General features: G+C 38.7%; 1 protein-coding gene across 5 annotated transcripts in view; it reads right to left on the bottom strand.

Annotated features, from left to right (window-relative positions):
• ntrk1 (neurotrophic tyrosine kinase, receptor, type 1) overlaps positions 1-16757 on the bottom strand; it is a 50962-nt gene that overhangs the window by 23957 nt on the left and 10248 nt on the right. For 3 of the 5 annotated variants that reach the window (XM_026371359.1, XM_026371356.1, XM_026371357.1), the window contains exon 2: positions 3154-3426. The exons of the other annotated variants lie outside the window; for them this stretch is intronic. In XM_026371359.1, coding sequence (XP_026227144.1) covers positions 3154-3350 — 197 coding nt within the window. In that variant the 5' untranslated portion in view covers positions 3351-3426. The remainder of the gene's footprint in view (positions 1-3153; positions 3427-16757) is intronic. 5 annotated transcript variants of the gene reach the window in all.

Here is a 16757-nt window from a genome sequence, read left to right on the forward strand (position 1 = left end):
AACCAACAATGGGAGTTTATATTTGGCTCCTTCTCCATAGCGAAAAAACAAATGTGTCAGTCTATACTGTACTTGAAAAAGGAAAGTTCTTCTCTGAGACGTATAGAAATTAAAGATTTTTTTCACAGACATGCAGCCACTGGATCTATTCAGGTCTGAAGACGCAGTGGAAGGCCCAAGTACACATCTGTCCAAGGAGACAAGTATTTATGAGTGTCCTCCTTGAGAAATCGTTCCCTTACTGCTTCTGAATTCAACTGTTGAATAAAAACGCTATGCTCAGACACTGTGCTCATGGAGACTCAGGTGAACTGGCCTCATGGGCAGAGTTGCCAGGGAAAAAAACCTGAGGCTGGCATATCAGACGCACAAACAGTGGACTTGAGATGACTGTAACCTGGAAATCTTGAGGACTGATGAGTAATAGGATTTCTGTGTAAAGTACTGTACTTAACTTTGAACTTTAGCTTAAAAATCAAATGCAATATTGAAGAAAGTGACATATTTCCCCTTTAAATGTAATAAAAGAGCTCTATGTGACAAACACCATGGTCATACTAGTAAACCATTTCCATATACCAAAAAATACCTGCAGTAATTTCCAGCTGATGACAGCCACGTTCAGCATGTGGCTTTGTTTCTGCCTTACAGTTAACCGTTTGTCAGCTGCAACACACAAACCTTTTTATTCATGTCTGATTGACCCACACAGCAATAATGTGATTACAGGGCAGGTGGGCCCAGGATCACCCATTGGCCTTACTTACTGGATTGAGCCAAGTGGGTTGTATATCATCTATTGTTCCCGGGTGGGGGCATTGACTGGCAATTCACAAAATTGAATTTATAACTCAGCATATGATGAATTTCAGCCCCTGTTCCACAGTTAATGGCCCCTTGTTTGTTCTGTGTGTCGGCTGTATTGCCTTGCACTGCCGATACAGTGAGCTGCTGTTGTTTGTTGGCATGTAGAGCACCACGGTAAACAGAAGCCGAGAAAGGCCCCCCTCATTTATTGATTGAATCTTTCAGAGAGAATGTCAAGCCTCACCCTCGGCTCTACGAAACATGTTTAGCTGCAGGTACAAGAAAATACCTCTGAGGTAAAAGGGAAAGAAAGAGAGCGGGAAAAGAGAGGCAAAAAGAGAGACAGGGGAGGGATAGAGGAGGGGAGTGGGGTATAGGTGAATAGAGGCAGAAAGTGGCAGTAAATTGACTTGCTCCACCACAATAGCGTTTCACAAATGTAGTTCCTTCTTAACAAGTGTTAATTGCTCAGATCCGGGGACAGGAACAAAGAGAGAACAGCGTGGTGGTGCAGAGAGTGACATTTAGTTTTCCATGTTGGAGCTGATGGTGGGTTGCATAATAATACAGCAGCCCTCTTTAAATCACAGGTGGTCAGTTTCTACTTCTTTTTCCATACAAAGTTTTAAAAAGCCAATGTTAAATAACAGTCATCTGCTGCAGACGTGCTGTAGCTGAGTGAGAGGTCTGAGTTCATCTGAGCGGTACCTTATAGAGCATGAATTTTATTCCAACAAGTTCCCCCAAGGAGTCTTCTGTTAATAAATAAGGTGGAATCGCATATGGCCATAAGAAACTAACTAATCTAACCCAACCCAAACCATCAAGTAAACATCATTAGCAATCTGATTCATTTCATCTTTTGAGCGCCAGCCAAGTGCTCACAGTCAAGGAGCATAAATAAGGTCAGAATAACCTCAGTGGTACACGCAGGTCAGCGGCTCATTCATCAGAAATGGAATTTACATTTGAGCCAAAAAAACTGAAACATAATTTCTTCAGCCATTGTGATTACAGCATGTGAGTTTCAGCTATGGTACATGAAGAAATGGTTTTAAAACACAGTACATCTGTAAACATGAAAAAATAAAAACCTAGTGGAAGCAGATAAGCACAGTTTTCATTGACTAACTTTGTGAAACTGATCTTTGATGTTAACTTTGTATTTCCACATACAAACCAGTTCAAACTTTCAAAGACAAGTTGCGTATTTAGTCAATATTTAATTATATAGAAATAAATATAGATTATTTTCTAGTTTTTAATTTAATTTAAATAAAAGTTAGAGTTTATGGAACTATATTGATGATGATGGACAACAAGAGTATTTTTATTCTACTTGATCAAAATAAGACAAGAAGAACCTTTTAACTTAACAGAACAGAAAAATGTTCCATACACTTAAGAACACTGAAACTGTTGTGTGGGGAGCATTCGAGGCCACACTTTGAGAATCACTGGATGACAGGATATCGGTTCCCGTCATTCTATGCCATTTTTTCTTAGTAACAATCATTGATTCCCAGTAACCAGAGTGACTAAATTACTGCCAAGAAAATGAATCTGAATTATACGCAGCTTTTCTTACTGTCAAGCAACACCTGAATTTGGCAAATGCTGAGAACAAACTCCACATTGCATGACAGCAGAGCTGAATCTGACTGTATCCAATAATGAGAAACAGACAAAGCCTTGCAGACAATTTACATTTAGCTTATTGTGATCTTGAGGGACAGATATGCTCCAATACTTTGCTGTGGCAAGCCATCAATACTTTCTCTTGCTAAACTCAAGAAGATAAACAGTGTACCGGAGTGAGACCTTTACTGAGAAACCAAGAAACCAATAGTGTAACAAACGAATGTATCACACAAGAACTTTAGCACATGTGCACTCCAGCTTAAGCAAATTAGAAACCTGTCACCCATTAGCTTGCAGAGAAGCACTTGTTCTTAGCCAAAGCAACGGAAAGCCACTTTGTGTTTGTAGTTATACGATCAATGTAAATGCTCCATCTTCACCCATCAGATACTTTTACTTCAGTATCACTCATTCCTACCAATAACTGTACATCCACATGGACTAGATAAACCTAAAGCTCTATTTAACAACATCACAAAAACATTATGCGGAAGTCTATTTCTAACCTGAAAAGGCTCCATTAAAGCCAGAAATCTGCCAGACATAAGACATCTGAGACATAAATTCAGTGTCCACAGAGTGATAAAGTGAACACAAACACAGAGAATCAAGCTTGGCAAACCACCAACATCAAGGCATGTGATCACATTTGATACACTTAGGCTAATTCAGGCACATGCAGAACAGGTGACGCATCATACTTACATCTCTGTCATGTTCTCGCTCTCTTGCACTGCCAGCGTCGGGATGCTGGTGATACTATCTGTCTCCACGCACAGCAGCGTGGCAAAAGAACACCGACAAGCTGACGGGCATATTCCCAAGGTGAGTACCGGGGCCAGGTGGAGCAGGGCGAGAACCAGAGGTGGGAGAATTGCCAGGGCCCGGAGTGCTCCCGCCATGCTCAAAGGAGGATGTTCTCAGCACCAGCGGAGAGGTTTGGCAGCTGTAGCTGGAGTTAGTGTCTGTGTGGTTCACCTAATAAAGAGTCAGAGAGCAGAGGTGAGAAGCTTTCACACACTCCTCTCGTGGCTCTCTGAAAGCATTGAGATCTCAGATGGTTAGGGTCTAGTACTGAGCCACAGCTGTGCTGAGCAGCAGGAGGGGCAGGCATGCAGGCAAGAAGGCAAGGGGCCTCTGGGGACATGGAGGTAGTGGGCTGCAGCCTCTCTCTTTCTCCCTCTCTCTTCCTCCAGGATGAAGGGAGGGGCAAGATAACAGGGGCCAGAGTCACCAGACACCTCAGACAGCAAGCAGGGCAAGAGGGAGGGGTTAGGGGTGAAGCATGTGTACAGATGATAATGAGAGGATGAGATGGGATATGGTGATAGAGATTTAATCTGCACCCTCGGGTGAAAGGTCTGCTGTCCTGCTGGCAGCTTGAGGTGCAAGAAGTGCCAAAAAGTCAGGGCTCATGGGTGTCTGGATGCATGCAGCAGCATTCACCATGTGTTGTGCACCAGCACATGCAGCTGTATGGATGGATGGGTCTCTCTGCTCTTGGAGAAATGGTTCATGATTGTTTATATTAAGAAAGACTGTTTAATTTAGTGGCTGTCAAAAACGGTGGGGTGGGGTAATCTTTAATAAGGTGTTTGCAGTAAACAGCAAGAACTCCAAGCAGGATTTAACAATAAGATTGTAGATAGGCTATGAGAAAAGGTGTACACACATGACTTCAGAGGGCTCCACCTTCACACAGGTGGCAGAACTCGACTTACTGCAACTATGTGAAGACATTTTAAACCAAAATGCTGATGGTTGTGGTTTTAGTTCCCACTTTTTAACACCTTACTTGAGAATGACTGGTGAAAACTAATTGCTGCCACTGTTTGTGTGTCCTAATTAATTAATCACCGATTACGACGATTGAACAGACTAAAACTGATAAAATGATGAAAACGCAGAACATGTGGATGGACGGATGGATATTAATGTCTCGCAATGCACTGTAAACTGATGTAGTGCCTGGTTGTGTCACTGGGTGGTGCCTCTCTGGTTAATTAGATGGAGTTACACCTTCTCATTGCAATTATAAAGTTACTAATAAGTGTTAGTGTGTGGAGTCGTGTTAAAACAGTAACACAGGCTATCAGGCTGGTGGACAGAAACCTGATGGAGAGAAACCTGCTATAGGAGTGAAAGTCATTTCTCTAACTTAAATCTTTAAGGGAATCAATTAAGAGATCTTCTCTGTCCGTACCTTGAGGTTCATCTCAGCTTGAGATTATATTTGCCACAAACAAACCACCTTAAGCTGAGAAGAATGTAATTTTAAAAAAAAGTTTGTAAACTTTTAAATTCCGTTAATGTTGAATTTATTTATTTATTTCTGCTATATATTACTATTAATTGGGAAAGCCTGACAAAGCCCGACTTCATCTGTCTCAAATTATTAACCGTAACTTTACACCTTCCACATCATAGACATGAAGGACTTTATAAGGAAAGAGAAACCGCGCCAGTGGTGAACTCTACATAGCATCATAGCATACATAGCATGCCTCTAATCTTTTAACCTGCAGAGACCCATCACTGTCCATCACACATACTGTATGTTCTTTCCATGAGTGGAGGCAGCTTTTACCCACGGGACAAATGCTGTGCCCCACCCCCCTTCCTCCTAGTCATTTTGCACATGAGTAAGGTCACAGTGTCCCGACCGCAATTACTGGCCATAAGCTGAATAGCCATTTTTGCTGCTGTCGTCAGGATTATCTGGTGCCTTAATTACTCTTCTTTTTACACCCCCTTTTTCTTGGACTTAGCTCAGCAAATAGTAGAGAGGAACAAACCATTTGTTCACAGAGAAAATGTTTTAGCGCTCATCAGGCTAAAACATCAAAAACTTGAACGGAGGAGTAATATTGTGGGAAATGGAACTGATAACATTCACAAAATAAAATGTTTGTAATTGAAAGTGATTCTTTTATGTTTTGTTTTTTCATATTTCTATTTGTTGATGTCCATACTATACAATTAAAAGTTTTAAAACTGTTAAAGCTGTTTTTAGAAGGACTCACACAAAACAAAATCTTTCATCTCTTAGTCGACTCTGTCACAAGACTTTCCAGAGGTTCCCACTTTCTCTGGAATCTCTCAAAATCTTCCTAATGTTTTACATACGATCGTCAGTCAATAAATGGACCTCTATTTGGGGGCTGGATATCCAAAAAGTATTTAATCACGTCCATCTGACTGATCAAAACAGGTGTTTCGTTAAAGAAACAGGCACTAGGACTTCTAGGTTATTAGTCTGTTCAGTGTTGCTTATTAGTGAAACAACTGGTACAGATGTCCATGGTGCTTGGAGCTTTGGGGAAATCATGCTGACTTTTTCCATCACAACCATGTAGCATCATTCTTGACAATTACTTGATGGGGAAATTTGTGTCCATACATTGTTCCCTCAACATTTTATTGTTAATTTTTAATGTTTGCAGCACATTGGTACTGGTATATAAATACACATCTTCAAAACTTTAACAAATTGGTTGCGGTTTATCTGCTAAATAGTAAAGAAATAAGTAAGCATGTTAGCTTACAAACATTACAGAGTCACAGAGTCTCTGACTAATGAACTTTTACACTTGTTTGTGGTCACATTATTTTTACTGCTTTATCTTTATTTCTATATCTTGTTTCCCTCTCTGGCTCTTGCTTCTAGTTACCTTCTGTTCATGTTGCAGTGCCTTAATTTCATTGAAATTCTTTTTGCTTTAAACTTTGAAAACTGCAGCGCTGCAGTCATTTGCAATAAGGAGTTTCCATAAGTCAGTTAAGTGGAACACAATAAGTCCTGATAAAACAATAACCAATCAAGTAATTTATATTTATCGCCCACACACATCATCAGCTTCCCCTGGAGGTCTTTGTTAACTTCATAAAGTTGCCATCTGGAACAAAACATTCATAGAAATATGTCTGACTTAAACAATAGAAGAATATGAGACATAAGAGTTTTATTCAATAAGATATCCGTGAGCTGTAAGATGTATCAGCTATTCTCACTCAATAACAATACATTAAAAGTATCCCATGTCATAACATACCAATTGTGAATGATATTTTCACAAACAGGCATATTTTAGATATTAAACACTTCATATTGTTCACATTTGGTGATTACAAAGTATTTGTGAACATTCTTGTCTTTTGTCTCCTGATTTCTAAGTAATGCAGTCTATTCATACACGATTTCCCATCTACCAAATCTCCCTCATTCATGTCCACCCTTCTACTTATTTTAATTATTACAACTAATTCACGGACAGTGCAATTTCCTACAAGCCATGAGTCAATTTCCAACCTCACATCATTTGGAAACAGTGGACATTTGACAAATAATAATGGCCTCATTCCTCTCTGGGTATTTAATTAGATTACTGTTTTTATGCATTATGGTGATTGATGGTCATAGAAGGGTTTAATTGTGACACTTGCCTTTTGAATCCATCTCCCCCTGTCATGTCACAGATAAATACAGAGGCTGGGACACGGTCACTGTTGCATCCTGTTCTATAGATACTATACTTGACCAAGCCATATCTCCACCACGTGTGCCTGACTTCCTCACCGTATCTCTCAGCGCAGAACCTCATTAAATCAATGTATACACTGAGATGACAGGATAAGGCTGTGACTATATATCTCTTTATTGTCAACAAATCCCATGAAAACACCATAAACCAACAATATGTTTTTCTTGATGTGGTTTTATCGTATGCACTACAGAGTGCCATTGTCCAAAAACTATTAAAAACAAATCAATGAACCATACTCTTGCACTGAGTGGCTTATTTTGGATCAATCGGCACCATCCTGCAGCCGTAAAGACTCTCTAAACACCAAACTGTATTAATCCACAACTGAAAATACCCAACACATGCGTGACTTTCTATTTTTGAATAATGACTGGTAAAACTACAGTGCGCTGCAGTATGAGCAGTTATTTTGTCTGGATTAGCACAAGATTTTATACTTTTCAACAGTGTTTTTATACTAATATTTGTACTGAACCATTTTTTCCACCAATTTATTTGGGAATTTGGGAAATATGAAGGGGTCATGTATCAAAGACTCAAGCTTTAAGGCTAACGATGGAAATGGTTTTCATAATAACATTTCACTTATTTGACAACTACAGCACGAAAGTAAAACTAGAATTTAATAAAACTAAATATTATATTTAGAAATGCCTTTTTATATTTCAATTTCCTACTGAAAGTCTGGAGAGCTTTACCAAGGAATCCCCTTTTATCCTATCATGATAAAAACCTTGAAAACATGTTTTAAGCCTTCAAAACAATTGAGTACATTTAGATTTATTTTATATGGGATATACATACAACACATCTGTGTATGAAGGGCTCTTGGTGGGGGGTTAAACACCTGCAAACAGGATGAGACTAAGAGTGGCTGCACTTCTGTCAGACCTTTAAACAATAATCAATCAATTTCAAAGTTATCTCCAGCTGCAGAGAGAGAAAGGGAAACTGTGAGGGACAGATAGAAAGAGCACGTAACAAGAGAATGAGAGTGAGAGTAAAAGCTCTTTTGGACCAAGTACAAGGAAAGGCTTTTACATTTAAAGTGGTAAATGCACATAGCTGCCATGTTTGTATGTAAGCTGTGTTGCTTGTGGCTGCGACTCACTTGCTGTACATTGGCTCGTGTGCAGAACGCTGATGTAATGGATTATGTTACATGTTGGTCTTTTCATCTTTTTAAAAAGCTCTTTCAGCATTTTTGTAAAAAATTAAATCCCATAGTTTCACAGTTTGGTTTGCCGAATGTCAACCTAAAATCAAATAAAAGTATTTTTTTAGCAACTGATTTTGAAATATGCAATGGACAAAGGGATAATGCATTAAATGATTTAATTAATGGTATTTGAAAGAAGTGGGCGGCAAGAGATGGGTCCGGTCAACTACTGAGACTCATTAACTTCTGTATCATTTAAACCATAATTATGAGCAGGAAGTGCATAGAACCATCTGTTCATGTTATTAAAAGTTGGAGATATCTGACATTTCTGGCACTGATGATCTCCTACTTAGTGAAAACAACTACACATGTCAAAGGCTAGCAGTTATGGAGTAATGTCTGTGCTTATATACAATAAAGGGCAGTAGAGAAGAGGACATGCAACAACCGGGGATGCCTGTTGTCTTCTCCCTGCTCTGCAACACTGTTAAGATTCAGTTGAGTTCTGTTTATCTATTGTATGACATTACAATGGATTACATACTGTAACTTGAACCTTATTGTTAAATTAATTTAGCTAATTTCTAATATTAAGTGTGGTTGATGCTGATTTGTCTTGTCCCCCTTGAACACACTACAACAACAACACACCTGGACAATATTCAGGTTGTGGGCTACAGCAGTGTTTTTACTACACACAGTGAAACTTTGCTGTTTCATTCCTATAACATGACTATTATAATACTACAATTGCTAAAATTCACATTTATGATAGAGCAAAATTAAAGCCCCCTTACAATAACTTTTCACAATATGGCTCTTGGTTTCTTACAAACTCATAAGGCCATCATTCAACAGCAATGACCCTGTTTGTTGTTATAGTTTGTCTCGAAGTTTTTATTTTAGCTGCATTGAAAAGCTGTGTGGCCCTACTATGTTTATCATTTTGTCCCCAGTGTTACCGTGTAAAACATTTCTATTATCACTAGAATACTTAGCATACTCGGATTTTATTTGGAATTCCACTGCCATGGGTTTATTACCTTTTCAAATTGATTATTGCACCATGTATAAAGTACATCTTATTCTAAATTAATACTTTTTGATTTACTTCAATGGAATGTGGTAATTCCTTGTTCATACTTTGTCTCATCTAGGTTTTTGTTCTCCGTTTATTAAAAAAATGATTTTGATCAGTTTTAAAGATAACCATTTCTTACATTTCTATGGGGTTTTACCTTTCTTTTATCAGCACAGTTTCACTGAAAGACTGCCTCTCTCTGTATGTTCACACCATACCGTCACAACACAAAGCTTCCCGGCACAACCACAGTCTGCTCTGTGACCACTGAGCAGCTCAAGTGGCGCAGTTATGGCTTAAAGGCTCCACATATCCCTTTTCCATCAAGCCAATTCCAACCAGTTTGAACCATGACTTTGCATTTCAACCAGCGCTAAGCCAGGAAAATTGGTCCCAGGCTGGCACCAACTCTTTGCTGGTCCACAACTAAGAACCGATTGTGACAGGGGCTGAGAACTGGACCATTGTGAAGCTCAAGTACAGTTCTCCTCTGATTCCTGGCCACATGTCGAACTGCCTCTCGAAAAGACACTAAACCCTGACCCCTTGGCGCCTAACATGTAGCTGTACAAAGAATTTTTCAAAAGGGATTAATAAAGTATAAACTATTATTATCAGAAATGTGTTTATTTAAATATATTTTAAGGTAAAAACCTGTCCTCATCAAATTTTTAAATGATATTAGAACAGACAATGTAGGACGGTGCATGAAACATGTTGTCAGATATTAATTTAGCATGGATGATATGTTCCTTATTATATTCACATAACGTAATTTGGAGTGCATTACCTTAATGTACTGTTGTAAAACTGCAACACGACCAGTGCCTGCCAAATAACTCAGGTTTACTTTTGCGGGGCTTTATTGCGTGTAAAGCCTTGAAAACCACTTGGACTTTATTTCATTGTAAATTTTCCACAAATAGAGGGTAGTACTGAGGTGACTAATGGTACATGAGCATCTTCACGCAATAAACAAGCCACTTGGGCTCCATTTATTTCCTGAAGAGCTGCACAACCAGAAGAAAAGGGCCCCGATCTATTGTGCGAACACTCAACAAGATTACGAACCAAGAAACACTACAGCAAAACTTTTTAAAGTCATCAGCCATTTCTCATTTCATTACATGGGCACAGTATTTATCCCAGTCATCAAAAGATATTTGCAAGACGGGTTTAAAGAAACCAAAGATCTTTAAAAGATTTAATCAACTCCTATTGTCAACTGAAATATTACTGATTGGTTGCTATTGATGCATCCTAATTAGTGCTTTCTGGCAACTGTATGTTGAAATTCAAGCAATGTAATATCAAACAAATTAAAAAGACATAACGACAGTAGCTTGAATAAATAACTTTCATTAATCTACTTTGAACTAGCTGCATAACAAATAAAAAAAAATCATGAGAAAGTGAAAGGTCAACCAAAATACTGAGTGAGATTAAAGTGGATGATATGAGGAAACCGAACTCTGAACGGCAGCCCCGGTCATGTTAACACCATACATTATCCAGTGAACTCTACAGGAGCATGTGTCCTCCGTCTCTTATCAGATGAGGTGCAGTTAACTACAAGCTGATGGAACAAGATACAGAGAGGGCATTAAGCCCTCACATGCTACAATGTCTTTATCTACAGATCTGGACATCACAACCCCCCCAAACCTTCATCAGACAAAATCCTCTCCTCCCCGATCGATACACTACCAAGCAAAACAACGGTGTTGGATGTAGCCGTCTCAAATTCTTCATCACTTCTCCACTTTCCCCATTTTTTATTTTCCATTTGCATCAGTGGCGAGGGCATCAACACCCAGCCAGTAAAGTCCAGACCAGACCAGACTGTGTGTGTCTTTGTGAGTATGCATGTACACGTGTGTGTGTGTGTGCAAGTGCATGATGACTGTCTTAATATGAGCTCTACTACTAATACATGCTTAGTTTGGGCAATTCTTTGCACGTATATTTGTATGTGTGTGCACGTCTGTGTCTGTTTGTATCTCTGCTTGTACATGTGAGCATGTGTGTGTGCAGATCACAGGGGTAAACCCAGAATCAATAGGCTGGAGTAGGCAATAGTACAAGTTTTGTGTGTGTGTGTGTGTGTGTGTGTGTGTGTGTGTGTGTGTGTGTGTGTGTGTGTAACCGGACCAGTCTGTCTCAGCCCTCATTAGTAGCCGCAGTAGGCTGTGGACACCAGAGGCCTCCAAGAGGCTCGTGCAGATGAGCAGAAACCTGAGGAGTTGTGGTGGGAGGTGGGGGTTGAAACAGCAGCAGTTAACTCAGAAGCTAATGAACAACAAATGTCTCTCCTCTCTGTCCTCTTGCCGTTTATCCATCTCTGGTGCTGTTGTCCCTTTTTCCTTGGTGTCTTGTTCTCTTGTCCTTTATTAATTTGTCCTAATTCATCTCTCCCTTTGTTTTTTTCTTCACCAAATTGACACATTAAAACCTATTTTTTTGGACAACCCAACAATAAGCACTGGAAGCCAAAGACATCATAATTCACCTCTTTTTCTGCAATGTGTTTTTTATACCTGCTTTAATCCAGTTTAATTTAAAATGTAGCCAATTTTATTTAGTTTAGGAATAACTAACTTAATTTAGTTGTGTATACTTTTTAAAAATCCATCTCAATTTCCTTAGGTAGATGCTTCGTTAATGAACATCTCAAAGCTTTATATTGCAGCTGATTTATGATCTAGGTTTGTGGGAAGTGTAGAAACTGTCCTTCCAAGAAAAACAACAACATCAGTAATTCCAGGAAATGCCCAATAACTGCACAGTGCGTTTAAGTGGCACAGTCTTTTACTAATACAGGAATCATAACTCCTGCACATCATGAGCAAGAAAGAGTAGTGTGATGTTGTGGAAGAACCACAAGTCTGCAGAGGAATGGGGAGGGTGGTGGAGGCATTAATTAAACGTTTGACGTGGGTTAGTGATTGTTTTCTGCTACCTACAAACACTCAACATTGGTTTCTTTGATCACAGTCAGTCCCTGACCTAAAGTCACATCATAATTCTGATGCTTCCCGACCTAAGCAGGAAGTTAATACTATTCTATGGAGTATTTTCACTGTAGTGCCAGTCGAATAATGCCAGCTAGCTGGACTCAAACTGGGGTGTTCTGGTTCTTTGTCTGAGTCTTTACCCCTAAAGCCAGATTTATACACTGACCAAAGTGCTTGTTGGATGGTCAGATAGCTCCCTGTAAAGAAAATCTGGAAATCACTGGCTTCAGCTGTGGCCATGATTTCTGATGTGACTGGACGGCCTGTTCTTACACACCTTAAACTGCATGAGTACGCCACCCACATCATTTTAACCCACAATCTTATCCTACATCTAACTAAAGTTATTTTTGGGCCTGAACCAGACCTACAACCATAGCGGTGTCAGGGCAGTAAATACTTTTATTTTTGCAGTGAGAATATACATTGAATTGCCAACATGGCCCCAGATCAGGAAACACTACAAGTGTCATTCATGAGGGGGATTAGTTTGTCGTTCTATTTCAAGGTCGTGTTAAAAGTTTACCTCGGATGTATGGTAAATATCTCTTTTAATTTATCTGTTAGTCTTTATCTCTTTGTTAACCTTCCTGTTTCTATCAGTGCTGTCAAAGCACTTGAACACATTGAGGATTAGGTGCATGTCAAGTTGAATCACTGTAGTTCATAAAGTCTCCTAATAAAAGTACCTGAGCAGAACAAAAAAAAAAGCCACCGTGTCTGGCTCTATATATTTCCCCAGCAGAAATGTGTGTTCTCTCTTTCTTACTCTTTCTTCTTCAGTACAGTTTTACTTTTACTGTCAACAGTTTATGTCCCCACAAGCTTTAAAAATGCTCTCCATATCTGATCAACAGCCTTAGGCTTCACAGGCAATGATAACTGTGATGTTGATATCACACGTCAGTGTTTTTTACTGATAGTTTTCACATAGTCACAGTCTACATTTTAAATGCAAAAAACATTCCCAGGATGAGTTAAATACAAGAATTAAAACCAAGTTTATAGATTGCAGTGTTGTTCCATGTTCTGCTCTTTGTTTGACTGTTGCTCCTGCTCTGTCTCCCCCTCCCTGCCATTCGTCACATCTCCAGCTCATATCCATGTTTATAAAGAGCTGCTCTCCATTATCCTAATTGAAAAATTTGACTAAAGTGCCACTTTATTCACAATACACAGCCATAACCCCATTCATCTCATACACTGCAGAACATCCCAAGGCAGCAACGGATAAACTATTAAAAACAGTTCACGTGACATTTCTGACATAGATGATGAACTATATTCATGATCTTAATGACTACTATTTTCTCACTGAGCGAGAAAACATGTGCAAGAAGCAAAAACATACACACCGACACACACATGAACCATGGGGAGAATAACGAGTGAGCTGGTTCTAATCATTTTTATGATGTCCCTCTCACCCCACATTCACAAACTTTTCAGAATTGCATTTCGTGACTCATGTGGAACATGTTCTACTGTAAGTCCACTTATAATAAAGAGGTTTGTGGAATATGCTTTCTGCACAGTCAATAATCCAGAGAAATACACAGTGGGAACATTATAATTGTGCGCTGCTCTCTTTCTGTGATGCCACGGGTTAATAGTGGAAAACAAATATACAGTAACACCAAGGATTCAACTGATGAAGTGGAGATTGAGAACATTTCTTAGTTATTCTTGCTACAACTACATTATTTATGTAACGTTTCTGAATATGTCTCTTCGGTTATTGTATATGAGGTGTATAAGCCATCAGCCATGATTCATTTTATGTGTACTGTAACTTTAATGTGTTTTTCTCACTAACAATATGGAACATTTTCACCTTAATAACTGGATGTGCTATTACTTGGACTTACAACTTTCACTGCGAGCAATAATTGCAACACTAGTTCAACCCATCCAGAAAGCTTTTACCGTTCTAAACACCAAGTCCGGTCAGTCTTTCCTTGCGAATCATCCTGGCGATGACTCACCAGTAACCAACAAATATAAACCACTACATAATGAGATCTATGAGGAGGACTGGTCAGCCTTTTCCTAGTATGCACTAGAACAACAGTTACTTTGGAATGAACAGAAGAATTTGTAATTAGTCGTCTGGAGTCCACAAATCTTTTTAAAGTACTGATGTTTTTTTTTCTGCCTGTGCCGTTGCTTCATTTCAACAGATGTTACCTTCTTTTATCAGACAAAAACTGTTCTATTTAGAAATGCATTTGTTTGTTGTTTTTTTAAATATATTGTTTCCAATTTATAAATTAAGTATTGACGGTTTTAATAAAACCTTAGTTTACACTTGGGAGGACAATTGAGAAGCAAGCCTTTTGGATGTGGCAATGTATCCAACATTACCGCATCCAACAGACAGAATTAAAACATTAATAAATAAACATAACACTATTTAACAGTTACTACACTTTTTGTACTATGCCCCAATGTGGAGAAGTGCAGCTGAAGCCTCCTGCAGACCCACTGAACAGCAGTGCCAGCCGTGAAAAGATATTCCCTTTTACAGGTTGTTGAGTGGGGCTCATGTGAGAATTTTAATTATTTCTACTTCATTAGTACATTTTGGAGCATTCTCATTCACAGTAATCTCATAACGACGACTACCATTCAGCACTGGACAGAGCATGAGCAGGAAGAGGGAGGGCTGCGCAAGGCAGAGCACAGCACATTGAATTTCTTATTCTAGCGTTAGCTTAAGTTGCATATTGCAGCTTTAACAACAATATCTAACATCAATGATAAAAACATTATAACATGATGAAGGGGCTGCAGGAGACACATTTATGAGTGTTGAGTGTATCTAAAAGCAAACATCACTTTTTTTTTTTTTTACTTTTACTTTTGGTACCTGCAGCTAAATCCAGTCTGTGGAACATGTTGGATCAATTCTGTCTCCTAAACAAACAAAAACACAATCTTATTATAGAAAATAGCATAGAAACATAGTTTTTCAGAGACAGGGTTGGGTAAATAGGTACATGTAAATGTTGAATAAAGGCATTGTTTAAAAAATAGGTCAAACAAGTAAGACTGGTTATCGTTTCTGAGTGTCAGGGGACATTTGCATTTAAGATGAACATTTTCCAACCTCCCCACATTGTCCTGCTGGCCTTCTTTTGAGCTCATGAGTCATGGAGGATGACGTTTGAGGCTCAATGTATTAATGTTATGTAGCTTTCAACCACAAAAATCTTTCTCTTTTATATAAGAAATTCAGCTTTCATACCAGCTTAGTTAAAACATTCAACCATGTCGTAATATTCAGCACTGTGAGCGAATGAATCACAAAGTGCATAGTAGCCCGCAGTTTCAGTTAATGATATCTCTGCATGCATCAGTGAGCAAAGCAACAGGATTTGGATTGAACTGAAAAAAGAGATGTAGCCTCTCTATAGTGCTTCCATTAGCATATTGTTCATGTTGAAGAAATGGCCTGAATCACACATACTACAAAAAAAATATCACAATGTTAGACTTGCCTATCTTATCTTATTGTCAACATAATTTAAATGTTCTGTCAATTTAAATAAACATGCATAATGTATAGTGCATTTTCCACTATATCATTTGTAAACTGAGCTGCATGGCCAAATACAGTTAACAGTAAGCCTTTCCTTCTTTTTGTTGTTTAGTCTTATGCTCCCCAACTCTTTGGTAAAACTCTTGGAAGTAGGTTTTGAGAACATGGGGGGACTTTCTCTGACCATCTTCTTCTGTGGCAATTTAGTACATGATTCTTTGTGGTTAAGTTCTGCTGTAAAGAAACTGAGAGATAATTTCCTGTAATTGTGTATCTGTGCTCATCAAAACTATTTCGGTAACTATTTCAGGACGGGACTACTGTAAATTAGCTTTTGGAAAAGTAATATGTTGGGTATTTCAGGATAATGACTGATTCTGAGAGTGAATGCAGGTGTTGCATTGCAAGATTAGACAAAAAATAGGCATTTTATATTGTTCTCTTTGCTGTGATTTTTTTAGACTAAACTTAGAATTACATTTATTCACAAACTTAAAAATAAGTTAGCTCCTGGTTACCTTTTTACAGTAGCACCTTTGAGAGTACTGCACTTAAAAGCTCCAGAAATAGCTTACTGTTCTTACAGGTTTGGCAGAGACTGGACAACTGTATTATTTACAGGCTAAAATTTTGACATCAGCAGGTATGAATGTTACTAATTGTCTGCTGTGCATAATTTAATATCTCAAATATAAAGAACTGTGATATGCATCAGAAAATATGGCATTCGCGGTTCACAGTAACGGTGAGTACAAAGCAATATGTAGCTTCTTCCACGTTCATTTGCACTGTATTGAAACAACAATGCGTCTTAATAGACAATATGGTCTATTGAGCGTTGACTTGATGGGATCGGCTGCTGTTATGTGATCAGAATGACAGATCAGCTGTAAGTCGCTCCAGGAGGAGTCAGTGCAGCTCTTTCCAAGTCAAGCAGAACCCTGCAGAGTGCAGCACCAGAGATCAG

Source organism: Anabas testudineus, chromosome 16 (assembly GCF_900324465.2).
Source record: "Anabas testudineus chromosome 16, fAnaTes1.2, whole genome shotgun sequence".
Classification (NCBI taxonomy): domain Eukaryota; kingdom Metazoa; phylum Chordata; class Actinopteri; order Anabantiformes; family Anabantidae; genus Anabas; species Anabas testudineus.